This window comes from Artemia franciscana, unplaced genomic scaffold, assembly GCF_032884065.1.
Source record: "Artemia franciscana unplaced genomic scaffold, ASM3288406v1 Scaffold_2545, whole genome shotgun sequence".
Lineage (NCBI taxonomy): Eukaryota > Metazoa > Arthropoda > Branchiopoda > Anostraca > Artemiidae > Artemia > Artemia franciscana.
The window spans coordinates 17,794-36,573 of record NW_027063387.1 but is presented as its reverse complement, the minus strand read 5'-3'; the positions used below and the strand labels follow the sequence as shown (position 1 = coordinate 36,573).

Sequence of the window (18,780 nt, the reverse complement as noted above, 5' to 3'; positions counted from 1 at the left end):
TAATTTAGTAAATGTTAATTACAGCTAAGAAATGATGATCTTAACATTTTTGATGACCATGTGTATAAGTGCCCATACACAGGATATCGTAAAACATGGGATAATATTCAAACACGAAAATTCACTTCTAACTAGTAACAACGCTTAGAAAATATTTATGAAGCTAGACCCTAAACCATTAGAAACATTATTCCAACAAGCTATAAGACTGGAGAAAAATACATATGACCTGAAAGAATCAATTTTTCAGTTCTTAAAATCAGACAAGGGACTACAGGCAGGCAAAAGCAACCATAAAAAAAGAAAGATATACCATCACCTACCTATCCCAAAATCAAAATAAAGAAAATAGTTGATGATTTTGATTCAAAAATGGCCGAAATTGATAAAGCTATAGGACTCGGAAAAGCCATTGAAAAAACAGATCAATTAATGAAAACCAAAACCCAGATACCAATAAAGAGACCCAAAACTAAAGATAAAGCTATAAGACTCGGAAAAGCCATTGAATAAAGAAATCAATTAATGAAAATCAAAACCCAGAGACCAATAAAGAGAATCAAAACATAATTAAACCAATTAAGACACAACTTAGAACAAAGAAAATTTTATGATGGACAATATGCATTATTAAACGAATTGCCCACAGTGTGGAATTTCTTCAAAGAACTATGGAATAAACCAAAACCAACTAACACGGCTGAGAAGAAACCCGTACAAGAAGAAATAAATTTCTCTGAAGTAAAGCCAACAGAAGTTAAAACAAAAGATGTAACAGACATTCCTCTAAACACACAAGAAAACGCTCCTACTGAAACCCAAACAACCAAAATTGAATCTGGCCTTGCTGCACGAACAAATAAAATACCACAAAAGATAAAGGGCATAGAAAATATAGAATTATCATCAAATTCTACCAACGGTACTACCAAACCAAAATATAAATTCAAATGTCAATACTTCTACAGAATCATAAACGTTACAACGGAAGCAACCAAAATCAACACGACCTCCCGTATTCCACATCTTACTACCTATACCGAAATAACCACAGCAAACAAATTAAGTTGGCCTATGGAAAAAAATCAACTTTTGAATTAAGACTGATAGAACCTTCTTCGATGGCAATCGATAGCTCTTGATGAGCTGATCAAAGTGTTTGTCATCCATTTTTGGTACAAACATTCCTTCATGAGATACACTAGTTTGAAAGTTTCAAGGGGTTGACAACTTCAGTAGTAGGATACACACTGAAACCAAAAAATAGGCCAATACCAATTGTGAGACAAGTAGAAGGCTTGTAAGCAACGGTCGGCTGTTAGGCCATAATTATCTTCGACAATAAGGGGTTTGTAGCTTTGGCTAGTTGATGTACCTATTATTTGTTTCCGGTGTATTTGATGGCCAATTAGGTTCCAATGGTAAGACATGCAGGGGACTTGTAAGTAACAATCATCTGTTAGGGTACAATCATCTTCAGTGAAGTTTGTAACTTTTGCTAGTTGGTGTAGCCTACTCATGCTCACTGTAACCTAGAATTAAGTGTTTACGCAACGGGTACAAATGATAACGTGAAACAATGAAAGTGCTGAAGGATTTGTAACTGTTGCTAGTTGGTGTACCAATACTCACTGTAACATAGAATTAAGTGTTTAAGCAACGGGTACTAACGATAACGTGAAACAATTAGGCAGTTTCGTAATAATTACTAGAGTTTCATTTATGGTATTTTGATTCTGAAAAATCACAGATAGCTATATAGTACTAACTAGATTATATAGGATATATTTCCAAGCTTGATCTGTCACGATGTCCACAATTGAAAAAGGATCAAGCTCAACTGGCTGCAAAGTCAATTTAGTCCCTTTGGATGTTTTTTCAGCGCTGGGGAATAGCCTTTGATCAAGTGATTACTGATCGCGTTATTCTTTGAACATAAAGTTTTAAAAGCTTCGATATGCTGACAACTTCAGCGTTTAATCGATACCAAAGAAACAAAACCAGAGTATTGCTCTTGCAACACTTTATTCAGTGAAGCAGGACAAAGGTCGCCGAAACACTTCACGCTGCTCAGGCAACGTAGGTCTAGTTTTCATTAATTGTCGTTTCATTCTAGGAAAGACACTATAAACAGCGTTATCTGGACTTGATTTTAAAGAAGGAAGTCTATGAGAAGTTCAAAATCAGGTCACAAATTATTTCTTACATCCGTCACTTTTTGGATGAAAACGGATTTTTAGAAGTGGAAACACCTATATTAAACACTTGCTCCAGAACTGCCCCTAAAAATGCTAGACATTGGGGGCATGGAAAGGGTATACGAAATAGGCAAGCAATTTAGAAATGAGGGAGTAGATAGGACTCACGATCCTGAGTTCACCACTTGTGAATTCTACATGGCACACACTGACTACAAAGATTTAATGAAGACAATTGAAGAAATGATCTCTGGTAAGCCGAGACCTTCCTTGACTTGTCACTATTTTTTTTTTTTGAAATCTCAAAATCAAATTTGTGTAATGCTTGTGAAATTAGTAGAGTGAATTCTAGCTATCAAACCACCTCTGGATACGGCCTTGCGAAAATGTTTTTCAGCGTTAATTTTTATGTATTCCACTTATTTAAAAAAAAAAATTCCAAAAAAAGACTGAACTTCCACAAATCTAGTGTTAGTGTTGTGTTAAAGTATAAACAGTGAACTAGTGAAGTAGTGAACAGAATTGAGCTTCCACAAATAAACAGAGCCCATCGAGTTCCACAAACCGAGAAAGAAACGCAGAATAAGTAGTGAACTAGTGAAGTAGTGAACAGAACAGAACCTCCACAAATAAACAGAGCCGATCGAGTTCCAAAAACTGAGAAAGAAACGCAGAATGAAACTGAGCTTCCACAAATAAACAGAGCTGATCAAGTTCAACAAACCGAGACAGAAACATAGAATAGAGCTAAATTTAGCAAAATAAACAAATAATTAGTATATAAATGCTTAGTATTCAAATGTAAATAGTAATGTAAATTGACAACTTCAAATGTAAATTGAAAACTGTCAAATTTGTCAAGGATGCCATTTCATTGGATCCTTCAGAGCGAGGCACTATGTTGGATTGACAGTTCAGTAAATCCTTGGAGAAGGGGTGTATTTTGCTTTGTCTGGCCTGATCAGTCAACACCTTAAAAACCCAGGCTGTGTTGCATTGGCGATACTCGCCCAAGGATTATGCTTTGTATTGCACATTTTCACGAACTATTGGGGTATCCTGTTTCTATTGGGGTAAAAAAGGTAGTGTCTACATAAGTTTGAGAACCACTCTTCTAGGGAATGACCAAGGCAATACTTCATACTAAATGTATGCACATTAGGAAACAGAGGGGGGAAGAGCCGGTCCTGTGGTTGATGGTGTCTGGAGAAAAGTTAATTATAGCCCCCTCCCCTTGCTTCCCAACTCAAAAATAAGAAACAAAATTAAAGTGAAAATTTAGATGAAAATGGTCAATATTCCCACCGCGACGCCTTCTAAGACATGGCACTTGGATCTACTGCCCAGTAGCCCTATCCCTCTCGGAACGGAACAGGTTAGGCTGAAGTATAGGGGAAGCACCTTCGAATGTATTGAACTAAAATTCTTAAGCATATTAAGAAGTAACACTTGGTTTCCTAATATGCTTCATTCTCGAGTTCCTTTTGTAGGTTAATATCTTTTTAAAATTCCCCCAACCCCACTCCTAATGTGAAAATATATACTCTGAATTAGAATATACCCTGAATTGGTATATATATATATATATATATATATATATATATATATATATATATATATATATATATATATATATATATATATATATATATATATATATATATAACGTAGGGGTGAAGTTCATTTCCGATGTAGCCTAAATGAATGTTAAATCTGGATTCAGGATGCAATTCTGACTATAGAGGTACGCCTGAACTTTACCCATATCCCCCTTATTGTGCAAGTACATACTCTGAATTTGTATATATAGGGGTGGGGGTAAGTTCATTTCAGACACATATGAATGTTGAATTTGGATTCTGGATCCAATTTTTACTACAGGGGTAATATTATTTCTTAGCAGCCAGAAGAGTCCGTTAGTATAAACTTTATCCCCAATATCAGTCTGTTGACTATGAACCAAAAATGCGTTTCTCTGAAGCAGAACTTTCAATGCTCTGAAGCAGAAAACAAAACAGAAACTCACATCTAAAAAAGTAAAATCATTCTACATTCACTGACTACAATCCAAAATGTACTAAGTCAGACAAGATGATTCCCAACCACATAATTCATGTTGGAAAGAGTCCAGACTCTGACGCGCAGACTCTAACTCAGGCTTATTCATACAAAGCCTGTCTAACCTGTTTATTTGTATCAATGAGAAATTGAACTACTAATTAAGATCAACCAAGAGCTAGGCCTCGCCCTGTTGATGCTAGGCCAAATCCAGATGATAAAGAAGAAAAACCAGATAAGTGGGGGGTTGGGGCACATAAAGAAGATGTCGAAAAATTTAAGATATCTGCTGGCATTGACAAGTTCACACTGACCAAATACTTACACCTACCTCCCCTAACATGCAAATATATGGCCCAAATTATATATATGTACCCCTCTATTACGTCACTTGTCTTTGTGTTGTCTTTCGCTAAGATGGAAAAAACCGGTTCTACAGTGCTTCAATGGATGAAGGTTTCTCAAAAAAGAACCTCATTTTTGCCAAGCTTAGCCTAAGGTATTAATTCTGCAATCTTTTCGTATTACATTGTTAATCACAAAATATTCCGAATTTTTTATATTTTATGTGTTTTCTTAAGAAAGAAGCCCATTTCTGCCAAGCATAGCCTTAGCTAATTGAATGAGTGGTACATTCTTTTCGTATTGCATTGTTAATCCAGATTTTTTTTTTGCATTTTTACAGGTTTTCTTAAGACCCCTGAGCATCTTAAAATATGTCATTTTGGACTAAAATGTTTCAATCTTGAAATGTCTAAAACTAGAGATTAGTTTTTTGCCTGTTATAACCGAAAACATCTTTCAAAGCGGCCGGTTCACATCAAATGCGATGAAAACGAAAAAAATACATATAAGCATTCATGCGAAATGACTTAGTTGTATAAGCATGAAACTCATATAAATATGTATATCCCTTACATTAAAGATAATTCCTTGCTTACGACATTTCTGACAAAATCAGGATGTTAAAAAATAAAATATCGAGAAAATTCACAGCTTTAGTGAAGAATAACGTTTTTTTTTACACAATGAAAAGTTGGGAACTGATTCGTTTATGTCTAAAATTTACACAATTTGTTTTGTTTTGCCGTCTTATATTCTAAATTTCTAATATGTGTCACTTTTTTCCTTTTTATGCCATTAAGTCTAGGCACATGGGAATGTCTCGTTTTGACTTTAAAAGTATCCAGTTGGCAACTCTGCGTCTGTCACCCAGGTACTTCTTGGTTTCAAGTGCTGTTGTGCTGTTGGTGGTCATCAATATTTATGAGTAGGGCCTGCCTACCGGGTATAAAGAACGAAATTTGTTCTATTCCAAAACTGGGCAATAATATTTTTTATTTTTTTTCCCAATCGACTTGAAAAAGTAAAGAATCTGTAAACTATAAATATACAGTAACAGTAACTATAATTGGTAAACAGTAACCAGTAACTTGAAATTATACAAGTAAAGTTATGATTTTGTCATTAATAAAACCTCTATTTTGTTTTAAATGTTTTTGATTAGTTTTAATACACTGTGTATTTTCGGTGGGATGTCTATACTGGTGGGGTATTAGTACTATTGCTACTGCTATTAATAACGACTCGTTGCAGCAAAAAAAGTAAAACATCTTTTATAACTTTCTTCCTTGTAAGATAAGGCCTCAACAAACTAAATAATTGCATTAAAATGCATTTTGGTAGGAGACTTATTAAGCTATTTTAGGTGAAATTTTTTGTTATTTATATTGGTAAACAGTAAACAGTAACTATAATTGGTAAGCATTTTGTTCACGAAATATATTAATGTCTGTGCCCAAAGCCTTGGCCTTCAAGAACAGTGGCAATGCTAGTATTTGTGACAGTTGTTTTAATTTTCATTATCTATTTCACTGAACTATTTTCTGGAAAACCGCACCCGTTTTGATGATTTTTTTGTCTTTTGTTGTTTTTTTTTTGGTTTTATTACTCCAAAGACTTAAAATAAATTTTTTTTAAATTTTCATCGACTTATTAAGCTATTTTAGGTGAAATTTTTTGTTATTTATATTGGTAAACAGTAAACAGTAACTATAATTGGTAAGCATTTTGTTCACGAAATATATTTATGTACCACGCTTAACTAAACAAAATATGGTGTTTCCAACTTAACAACCGAACAAGGAACAAATAAGAAAAGAACTTACAGAAATAACACAAATCCCAAAAAAGTTGAGCCCTTAAGACTAAGATCACAATTAGCCTTACCCTATTAAAGAAACTGCATATATCAGCTTACAATTTAATACATTGTGTATAATCTAAATAGCAATCAGTTCAAAAACAAAGAAAAGGACATTTTCGTACGTTCCCCCAAATGTAGTCAAATAAACCTTCCAATTATAAGGATCTAAAAAGTCAAAAGAAACGTTATTTATGAGCCAAAATGACAGGTCGTAAACTTTGGCATAATAAACATTTGTAATGTTCAGATTATACCTAAAGAAATTTCAAAAAAAAGATCTTTTATAACTTTCTTCCTTGTAAGATAAGGCCTCAACAAACTAAATAATTGCATTAAAATGCATTCCTACCTAAAACATTCGACATCCTGTCCCGCGTGTTACATGGGAAAACACCTGTAGGTATTACCCCGTAATAGCAGACCTCATTAGCAAAAGTCTTATTAAAGGAAGCATGACTTATGGTTCGAAGTTAAACCGACGTAAAATTTTTATATGCTATAATTTAGCATAATTTATATGCTATTTCAAGAAATACAGTTTTATCATTTAAAAATAAATAGCCTAAAGAACTTAATTCATTGGCAAAAGAATATTTCCACTATATTATTAAATCAACACCACTTTCCTGAGTGCCTAAAACAAAATCCCCCTTAAGGTTATATGCCAAAATTGTTTTTAGGAAACCTAAATGAAACAAAAATGCTAATATTCTAAACTGTAGTCTATATTGAACAACACGCTTAATATATATGTATGTATATTTATCTATATATATATATATATATATATATATATATATAATTTTTCTTCGCCTGCCAAATTTTAGAAGCCAGGGTGGTTTACATAACTCTTTGTCTAAAACTCGGCTTGGAAAGTGTAATTTATAACAAATATTTTTTTTAAAAGAAAAAAAGGGGAAAGTTGTGAAAAATTTTTCGAAATTTTTAATCTAATAATTTAACTTTTCTTAAACGATTATGATACAATCTCTTCTTAATTATGAGACAATACAAGCTTATATATACAAAGAGACTAATAACCTACGACTTATCATTTAAATTAGGCTAAAATTCGACTAAATTTAAATTACAGGTCAAAAGTTTTTTCTTAGTTTTTTATATATTTTTTTACGAATTAGGCTACTTAATTTTGAGCTGAAAGGAGTTCAAGAACAAAAGAACACCAACTTGTCGGAAGTCAAACCCTTATACCTCAATATGATACCCTTATCCAATTTGTGCCAGTTTTGGCATAACTATAATTATTTCCCTAAGTGCATACCAAGAAAGCTGTGATCTTTGAGATATAGTTACTAGGCCTTATAATCTTATTATGTAATAAAAATCCCTCATCTTAAGCTCCAGACTATATTAACCAGTCTATAATTGGATTTTAACCAAATTCAATTTTGAACCATAAATAAAAACTCTGATAATAAAATAGGCCAACCCTTCTATTACACCTACATAATCAGTAATATAAGCTTTAGGCCATAACAAACAAATAAATTATTTCATACTTTTATCAGATATGTGGTGTTAGAGGAATTTCCTCTGGGTTAGCAAAATTTTAGATAGTTTTCGTTCTTAATTGTTTAAAATCATGAAGAAATTCAACGGCGATTCTCCCAAGACGCAAATGCTATTACTTTCTTCAATATCCAGGTATTTTTATAAACAATAAAATAATTTTAACGTAAATGTTACCAGTGTCTATCCATCTCCCCCTAAGCTCTCTTTTAGTAGCGAGTAATGAACATATAATAGGTCTTGAGTTAACCCCATCCCGGGCATAAAAAATTTTTTTTTCAAGAAAATCACTAATAAATTATTAGTAAGTCTCAAGTTGTTTATTTAATTTGTTGACAAATACATATTAAAATACCTAGTACTACACCCTTAAAGTATTATTGTCTTATCTTATAAAACCCGCACCCGTGATTAGTCTTCTGGCAATAAATTCCACATTTTTGTAGATAGGAGCTTGAAATTTTTGCTATATGGTTCTCTGATACGCCGAATGCGATGGTGTGATTTTCGTTAAGATTCTAAGACTTTTAGGGAATGTTTCCCCCTATTTTCCAAAATTAGGCACGTTTTCACATCGTAACTTTTGAAGACAAAGAAAAAATTTAATGAAACTTATATATTTAGAATTAGATTGAAAATTCAATTCTTTTACTGTATCTTTTAGCATAAAAATTCCGTTTTTAAGAGTTTCGTTACTATTGAGCCGGGTCGCTCCTTATTACAGTTCGTTACCACGAAGTGCGTGATTGTTGATTGATTTTACGAAAAATGATCACTTCCGTTCTCAGCCCCAATTGATATTTGTAGATATTTTTAAACTAACTATTTTAACATTATTTGTTGGTAATTAAACTATAAGGTTATTAGCCCTTCAGATTAATCTATGCTCAGAAATTCAAATACTGTTTAATCAATCTCATTGTCACGCAATTCATTTTTTTTCTCTACCATATTGATTCAAAAAATAATTTAGTAAATGTTAATTACAGCTAAGAAATGATGATCTTAACATTTTTGATGACCATGTGTATAAGTGCCCATACACAGGATATCGTAAAACATGGGATAATATTCAAACACGAAAATTCACTTCTAACTAGTAACAACGCTTAGAAAATATTTATGAAGCTAGACCCTAAACCATTTGAAACATTATTCCAACAAGCTATAAGACTGGAGAAAAATACATATGACCTGAAAGAATCAATTTTTCAATTCTTAAAATCAGACAAGGGACTACAGGCAGGCAAAAGCAACCATAAAAAAAGAAAGATATACCATCACCTACCTATCCCAAAATCAAAATAAAGAAAATAGTTGATGATTTTGATTCAAAAATGGCCGAAATTGATAAAGCTATAGGACTCGGAAAAGCCATTGAAAAAACAGATCAATTAATGAAAACCAAAACCCAGATACCAATAAAGAGACCCAAAACTAAAGATAAAGCTATAAGACTCGGAAAAGCCATTGAAAAAAGAAAAAAGAGATCAATTAATGAAAATCAAAACCCAGAGACCAATAAAGAGAATCAAAACATAATTAAACCAATTAAGACACAACTTAGAACAAAGAAAATTTTATGATGGACAATATGCATTATTAAACGAATTGCCCACAGTGTGGAATTTCTTCAAAGAACTATGGAATAAACCAAAACCAACTAACACGGCTGAGAAGAAACCCGTACAAGAAGAAATAAATTTCTCTGAAGTAAAGCCAACAGAAGTTAAAACAAAAGATGTAACAGACATTCCTCTAAACACACAAGAAAACGCTCCTACTGAAACCCAAACAACCAAAATTGAATCTGGCCTTGCTGCACGAACAAATAAAATACCACAAAAGATAAAGGGCATAGAAAATATAGAATTATCATCAAATTCTACCAACGGTACTACCAAACCAAAATATAAATTCAAATGTCAATACTTCTACAGAATCATAAACGTTACAACGGAAGCAACCAAAATCAACACGACCTCCCGTATTCCACATCTTACTACCTATACCGAAATAACCACAGAAAACAAATTAAGTTGGCCTACGGAAAAAAATCAACTTTTGAATTAAGACTGATAGAACCTTCTTCGATGGCAATCGATAGCTCTTGATGAGCTGATCAAAGTGTTTGTCATCCATTTTTGGTACAAACATTCCTTCATGAGATACACTAGTTTGAAAGTTTCAAGGGGTTGACAACTTCAGTAGTAGGATACACACTGAAACCAAAAAATAGGCCAATACCAATTGTGAGACAAGTAGAAGGCTTGTAAGCAACGGTCGGCTGTTAGGCCATAATTATCTTCGACAATAAGGGGTTTGTAGCTTTGGCTAGTTGATGTACCTATTATTTGTTTCCGGTGTATTTGATGGCCAATTAGCTTCCAATGGTAAGACATGCAGGGGACATGTAAGTAACAATCATCTGTTAGGGTACAATCATCTTCAGTGAAGTTTGTAACTTTTGCTAGTTGGTGTAGCCTACTCATGCTCACTGTAACCTAGAATTAAGTGTTTACGCAACGGGTACAAATGATAACGTGAAACAATGAAAGTGCTGAAGGATTTGTAACTGTTGCTAGTTGGTGTACCAATACTCACTGTAACATAGAATTAAGTGTTTAAGCAACGGGTACTAACGATAACGTGAAACAATTAGGCAGTTTCGTAATAATTACTAGAGTTTCATTTATGGTATTTTGATTCTGAAAAATCACAGATAGCTATATAGTACTAACTAGATTATATAGGATATATTTCCAAGTCTTGATCTGTCACGATGTCCACAATTGAAAAAGGATAAAGCTCAACTGGCTGCAAAGTCAATTTAGTCCCTTTGGATGTTTTTTTGTGATTGATGTTTTTTCAGCGCTGAGGAATAGCCTTTGATCAAGTGATTACTGATCGCGTTATTCTTTGAACATAAAGTTTTAAAAGCTTCGATATGCTGACAACTTCAGCGTTTAATCGATACCAAAGAAACAAAACCAGAGTATTGCTCTTGCAACACTTTATTCAGTGAAGCAGGACAAAGGTCGCCGAAACACTTCACGCTGCTCAGGCAACGTAGGTCTAGTTTTCATTAATTGTCGTTTCATTCTAGGAAAGACACTATAAACAGCGTTATCTGGACTTGATTTTAAAGAAGGAAGTCTATGAGAAGTTCAAAATCAGGTCACAAATTATTTCTTACATCCGTCACTTTTTGGATGAAAACGGATTTTTAGAAGTGGAAACACCTATATTAAACACTTGCTCCAGAACTGCCCCTAAAAATGCTAGACATTGGGGGCATGGAAAGGGTATACGAAATAGGCAAGCAATTTAGAAATGAGGGAGTAGATAGGACTCACGATCCTGAGTTCACCACTTGTGAATTCTACATGGCACACACTGACTACAAAGATTTAATGAAGACAATTGAAGAAATGATCTCTGGTAAGCCGAGACCTTCCTTGACTTGTCACTATTTTTTTTTTGAAATCTCAAAATCAAATTTGTGTAATGCTTGTGAAATTAGTAGAGTGAATTCTAGCTATCAAACCACCTCTGGATACGGCCTTGCGAAAATGTTTTTCAGCGTTTATTTTTATGTATTCCACTTATTTAAAAAAAAAAAATTCCAAAAAAAGACTGAACTTCCAAAAATCTAGTGTTAGTGTTGTGTTAAAGTATAAACAGTGAACTAGTGAAGTAGTGAACAGAATTGAGCTTCCACAAATAAACAGAGCCCATCGAGTTCCACAAACCGAGAAAGAAACGCAGAATGAAACCGAGCTTCCACAAATAAACAGAGCCGATCCAGAAGTTCCTAAAACAAACTGAACTTCCACATATATAGTGTTAGTGTTGTGTTAAAGTATAAGTAGTGAACTAGTGAACAGAACTGAACTTCCACAAATAAACAGAGCCAATCGAGTTCCACAAACTGAGAAAGAAACGCAGAATGGAACTGAGCTTCCGCAAATAAACAGAGCCGATCAAGTTCAACAACCCGAGACAGAAACGCAGAATAGAACTAAACTTATAATTAAACAAATAATTGTTTATGCCGATCCAGAAGTTCCAGAAACAGACTGAACTTCCACATATATAGTGTTAGTGTTGTGTTAAAGTATAAGTAGTGAACTAGTGAAGTAGTGAACAGAACAGAACCTCCACAAATAAACAGAGCCGATCGAGTTCCAAAAACTGAGAAAGAAACGCAGAATGAAACTGAGCTTCCACAAATAAACAGAGCTGATCAAGTTCAACAAACCGAGACAGAAACATAGAATAGAGCTAAATTTAGCAAAATAAACAAATAATTAGTATATAAATGCTTAGTATTCAAATGTAAATAGTAATGTAAATTGACAACTTCAAATGTAAATTGAAAACTGTCAAATTTGTCAAGGATGCCATTTCATTGGATCCTTCAGAGCGAGGCACTATGTTGGATTGACAGTTCAGTAAATCCTTGGAGAAGGTGTGTATTTTGCTTTGTCTGGCCTGATCAGTCAACACCTTAAAAACCCTGGCTGTGTTGCATTGGCGATACTCGCCCAAGGATTATGCTTTGTATTGCACATTTTCACGAACTATTGGGGTAAAAAAGGTAGTCTCTACATAAGTTTGAGAACCACTCTTCTAGGGAATGACCAAGGCAATACTTCATACTAAATATATGCACATTAGGAAACAAAGGGGGGAAGAGCCGGTCCTGTGGTTGATGGTGTCTGGAGAAAAATTAATTATAGCCCCCTCCCCTTGCTTCCCAACTCAAAAATAAGAAACAAAATTAAAGTGAAAATTTAGATGAAAATGGTTAATACTCCCACTACGACGCCTTCTAAGACATGGCACTTGGATCTACTGCCCAGTAGCCCTATCCCTCTCAGAACGGAACAGGTTAGGCTGAAGTATAGGGGAAGCACCTTCGAATGTGTTGAACTAAAATTTTTAAGCATATTAAGAAGTAACACTTGGTTTCCTAATATGCTTCATTCTCGAGTTCCATTTGTAGGTTAATATCTTTTTAAAATTCCCCCAACCCCACTCCTAATGTGAAAATATATACTCTGAATTAGAATATACCCTGAATTGGTATATATATATATATATATATATATATATATATATATATATATATATATATATATATATATATATATATATATATATATATATATATATATATATATACATATATATATATATATATATATATATATATATATATATATATATATATATATATATATATATATATATATATATTGCAATGTGTTAATATTTGTGATTTGGTAAAATTTATAATATTTAGTTTACCTATTGTTGCTAAAGGGAGGGATATATTAACAGGATAAGATTGTTTTGGTTTTACTTGGTTGTTTTACATTTGCTGTTTTTTTTTTTTTCATAGGCATGTATTTTGGGGGTGATACCTGACGCGGGGATGCCATGGGTATTCTGTGGGAGCCACAACACTGTGCTGGGTAGAGAATTTAGAGTGGCGAAACCCTATATAGGCCAGTGTATTATCCTGATGAGCCCTTATGTTGGGTGTTGCCTCTGAATTATTTGTCTATATTATTTTTTCTATTGTTCGGTAAATGACGACTTACACTTATTGGCGACATGACTGCCTGTCCATGGATTGTTCTTTGTGGTTGATTGTGTGTGGCTGTGCTGTTTAACCTGTGTGATTGTATGGATGAGTCGGGTTGGGGCCTCATTCAAGTGCTGGTCTGTATTGGTCACTAATTTGGGAAAGCAGTCTTCCTTTTCTCCTTCTGTCTTTTTTTTTTTTTTTGTGTTTGTGGTGTGGCATTGGTGATTTCTCTTTTCATGATATATATATATATATATATATATATATATATATATATATATATATATATATATATATATATATATATATATATATAACGTAGGGGTGAAGTTCATTTCCGATGTAGCCTAAATGAATGTTAAATCTGGATTCAGGATGCAATTCTGACTATAGAGGTACGCCTGAACTTTACCCCTATCCCCCTTATTGTGCAAGTACATACTCTGAATTTGTATATATAGGGGTGGGGGTAAGTTCATTTCAGACACATATGAATGTAGAATTTTCATTCTGGATCCAATTTTTACTACAGAGGTATTATTATTTCTTAGCAGCCAGAAGAGTCCGTTAGTATAAACTTTATCCCCAATATCAGTCTGTTGACTATGAACCAAAAATGCGTTTCTCTGAAGCAGAACTTTCAATGCTCTGAAGCAGAAAACAAAACAGAAACTCATATCTAAAAAAGCAAAATCATTCTACATTCACTGACTACAATCCAAAATGTACTAAGTCAGACAAGATGATTCCCAACCACATAATTCATGTTGGAAAGAGTCCAGACTCTGACGCGCAGACTCTAACTCAGGCTTATTCATACAAAGCCTGTCTAACCTGTTTATTTGTATCAATGAGAAATTGAACTACTAATTAAGATCAACCAAGAGCTAGGCCTCGCCCTGTTGATGCTAGGCCAAATCCAGATGATAAAGAAGAAAAACCAGATAAGTGGGGGGTTGGGGCACATAAAGAAGATGTCGAAAAATTTAAGATATCTGCTGGCATTGACAAGTTCACACTGACCAAATACTTACACCTACCTCCCCTAACATGCAAATATATGGCCCAAATTATATATATGTACCCCTCTATTACGTCACTTGTCTTTGTGTTGTCTTTCGCTAAGATGGAAAAAATCGGTTCTACAGTGCGTCAATGGATGAAGGTTTCTCAAAAAAGAACATCATTTTTGCCAGGCTTAGCCTAAGGTATTAATTCTGCAATCTTTTCGTATTACATTGTTAATCACAAAATATTCCGAATTTTTTATATTTTATGTGTTTTCTTAAGAAAGAAGCCCATTTCTGCCAAGCATAGCCTTAGCTAATTGAATGAGTGGTACATTCTTTTCGTATTGCATTGTTAATCCAGATTTTTTTTTTTTTTGCATTTTTACAGGTTTTCTTAATACCCCTGAGCATCTTAAAATATGTCATTTTGGACTAAAATGTTTCAATCTTGAAATATCTAAAACTAGAGATTAGTTTTTTGCCTGTTATAACCGAAAACATCTTTCAAAGCGGCCGGTTCACATCAAATGCGATGAAACGAAAATAATACATATAAGCATTCATGCGAAATGACTTAGTTGTATAAGCATGAAACTCATATAATTATGTATATCCCTTACATTAAAGATAATTCCTTGCTTACGACATTTCTGACAATATCAGGATGTTAAAAAATAAAATATCGAGAAAATTCACAGCTTTAGTGAAGAATAACGTTTTTTTTTTACACAATGAAAAGTTGGGAACTGATTCGTTTATGTCTAAAATTTACACAATTTGTTTTGTTTTGCCGTCTTATATTCTAAATTTCTAATATGTGTCACTTTTTTCCTTTTTATGCCATTAAGTCTAGGCACATGGGAATGTCTCGTTTTGACTTTAAAAGTATCCAGTTGGCAACTCTGCGTCTGTCACCCAGGTACTTCTTGGTTTCAAGTGCTGTTGTGCTGTTGGTGGTCATCAATATTTATGAGTAGGGCCTGCCTACCGGGTATAAAGAACGAAATTTGTTCTATTCCAAAACTGGGCAATAATATTTTTTTTTTTTTCAATCGACTTGAAAAAGTAAAGAATCTGTAAACTATAAATAGGTTGTCAAAGCTCTCGATAACTTAGGTAGGTTGACCTAGAGCTGCTATGCCACCGGATGACCTAATACCACTTTTTAATGCTTCCTAACATTGTAAGTGTCTAAACAGGTATTTTGCAGAAGTTTATTGTAAAAAAGAAAACACCTAACGCAAGATGGCGTCAGTGATTTATATTCGCACTAGTGCAAATTTCTAGTCTGATAAGTTTCCCATACTTTTAGGCCCTTTTTCTATAGGCAAGGTAATATAAAATACAATATACATCGGACCTAAGAGAATTCCCGAACGCAAGGATGGCTCAAAGCACCCAGGCTCCGGGGGATGAGATCCCCTCATTTAAACGACTCCAAGATAATATTGTACGACTCATGAAAATTTATCATATATTAGTCATTTATCATTTGTACTTATCTATGGAGACAAAACAGAAACTAAAGCGGAATACCTCAGGCGTAAATGTGTAACAATAAACAGCTAAATATGTATTCACCTCTTGTTCAAATTTGAGTAGTGCTGGACAGTCTTGTTTTTCTTCAGTCAATCAGAGTCAGAGGCAAGTCAGAGGCATCGGTGAGGTCTTTCTCATTTGCCAAAAACCCAAGTGAATTTAGTCATAAAATGAACCATGACAGTCCCTAGCAAATTATTAACAAAACTTAGCTTGCTACATATTCTTTTGGCAGTACCAACTAGAACAGGTGTTGTCACGGCCAATTTGCAAAGACGATTGGATTGATTAAACTGGCATTTGCTGGTGATTTCCGTCACTTACAAAGTCTCTGAGTCAAATTGGGCTGTGGCAAAACTGGAACAGAAATTCAAGGTCAACTTAAATAGAAGTAGAATCTGAGTTTCTTTCTTGGTTTTGGAAACAATATTGTTGCTAATTAAACGTCTGCAACCAAAACCCTTTATTTAAAGAAGGCTGAAGTAAGCAGTAAAATGACTGAAAATTGGTAAGGTAAGCAATTATCTACCATCATTGTAATCAATCTTTTCAGCAGGATTCTGAAACGTTGTCTTTAAACATGATGTATGGAGATCTCAGGTTGACTCTGAATTCGGCTGTCAAAAAGCATGAATATTGCACCGTCCCTGTGTACAATTAAATAAAAAAAAAGTTTTTCTTAACTGAAAGTAAGAAGCGACAATAAAACTTAAAACACAGAAATTATTCTGTATATGAAAGGGGCTCTCCCCTCATCAACGCATCGCTATTTACGCTAAAGTTTGACTCTTTGTCATAGTTCTACTTCTTAAAACAGTAAAATCTTTAGCGTAAAGAGAAGAAATTCTCCCTGAAAACGTCAGTATACTTCAAAATAACCAATACTATATGTAAACAATGGGCAAAGTTCATAACTTACAGCCCTTCCCCCAAGAATTATGGGGGTTAATGCGTCCTCAAAGACAGTTACTATGGGTCTAGGTGCCCTCCAATTTTTGAGTCATTTAGAAAGGGAACTTGAAATTTTAATTTCCGTTAGAATGAGCCCTCTTGCGACATTCTGGGACCACTGAGTCGATGCGATCACCCCTGTGGAAAAATTCAAAAAACAAGAGCTAAGAGCTCATACAGCACTTGTGGCGAGGTCGGAAGAGCCAAGAGCTCATATGATTTGATCTCTAGCAAAATAACAAATAAGAGCTCTGAGTCACGGGGTCCTTCTAAATATCAAATTAATTAAGATCCGATCACCCATTCGTAAGATACCTCGTCTTATTCCGGTTTCCCCCTCCAACTCCCATCAATGTCACCGGATCTGGTTGGGATTCAAAATGAAAGCTCTAAAGCACAAGATCCTTCTAGATTTCAAATTTCATTCAGATTTGATCACCCGTTCGTAAGTTACAAATACCTCATTTTTCCAATTTTTCCGAATTAATCCCCCCCCCAACTTTACCCCAGAGAGCCGATCCGGTCCTGTTATGTCAGTCACCTATATTGGACTTATTCTGCTTATTCTTTCCACCAAGTTTCATCCTGATATCTCCGCTTTAAGCGTTTTCACAAATTTTCCCCCTCCCCCTAATGACACAGGATCCGGTCAGGATTAAAAATAAGAGATCTGATCGAGGTCCTTCTAAATATGAAATTTCATTAAGATAGGATCACGCTTTCGTAAGTTAAAAATGCCTCATTTTTTTAATTTTTTAGAATTGACCCTCCCCCCAACTCCCCCAAAGAGAGCAGATCCGTTCCGGTTATGTCACTTCCGTATCTAGGACTTGTGTTTATTTTTCCAATCAAGTTTTATCCCGATCCCTCCACTCTAAGCGTTTTACGAGATTTTGGCTCCCTTCCCCTCCCCAACTTCCCCTAAACCGGATCCGGTAGGGATTTAAAATAAGAGCTGAGACATGATATCCCTCTACAAATCAAATTTCATTAAGATCCGATCACTTCTTCGTAAGTTAAAAATACCTCATTTTTCTAATTTTTCCGAATTAACCCTCTCCCCTCAACTTCCCAAAAGAGAGCGGATCCGTTCCGGTTATGTCAATCAAGTATCTAAGACTTATAATTATTTTTCCCATCAAGTTTCATTCCAATCCCTCCACTCTAAGCGTTTTCCAAGATTTTAGGTTCCCCTCCCCTCCCCTCCCCGATTCCCCCAATGTCACCAGATCAGGTCGGAATTTAAAATAAGAGCTCCGAGACACGATATCCTTCCAAACATCAAATTTCATTAAGATCCGATCGCTCCTTCGTAAGTTAAAAATACCTCATTTTTTTAATTTTTCATAATTAGCCCTCAACCCCCCCCCCCCAACTCCCCCGAAGAGAGCGGATCCATTCCGGTTATGTCAATCACATATCTAGGACTTAATATTATTTTTACCACCAAGTTTCATCCTGATTCCTCCACTCTAAGCGTTTTCCAAGATTTTAGGATCCCCTCCCCCCCCAATGTCACCGGATCCGGTCGGGTTTAAAATTAGAGCTCTGAGGCACGATATGCATCCAAACATCAAATTTCATTAAGATTCCATCACTCCTTCGTAAGTTAAAAATACCTCATTATTTAATTTCTCAGAATTAACCCTCCCCCCCCCACAGCTCCCCCGAAGAGAGCAGATCCGTTCCGGT

General features: G+C 34.5%; 1 protein-coding gene across 1 annotated transcript; it reads left to right on the top strand.

The window, feature by feature from the left end:
• The first annotated feature begins 2,288 nt into the window (after positions 1-2,288).
• On the top strand, positions 2,289-12,075 carry LOC136042960 (uncharacterized). Its single transcript, XM_065727863.1, has 4 exons — positions 2,289-2,451; positions 9,614-9,735; positions 11,099-11,310; positions 11,856-12,075. The coding sequence occupies exons 1-4, from the start codon at positions 2,289-2,291 to the stop codon at positions 12,073-12,075; spliced, it is 717 nt and encodes a 238-aa protein (XP_065583935.1).
• The last annotated feature ends 6,705 nt before the right edge of the window (positions 12,076-18,780 follow it).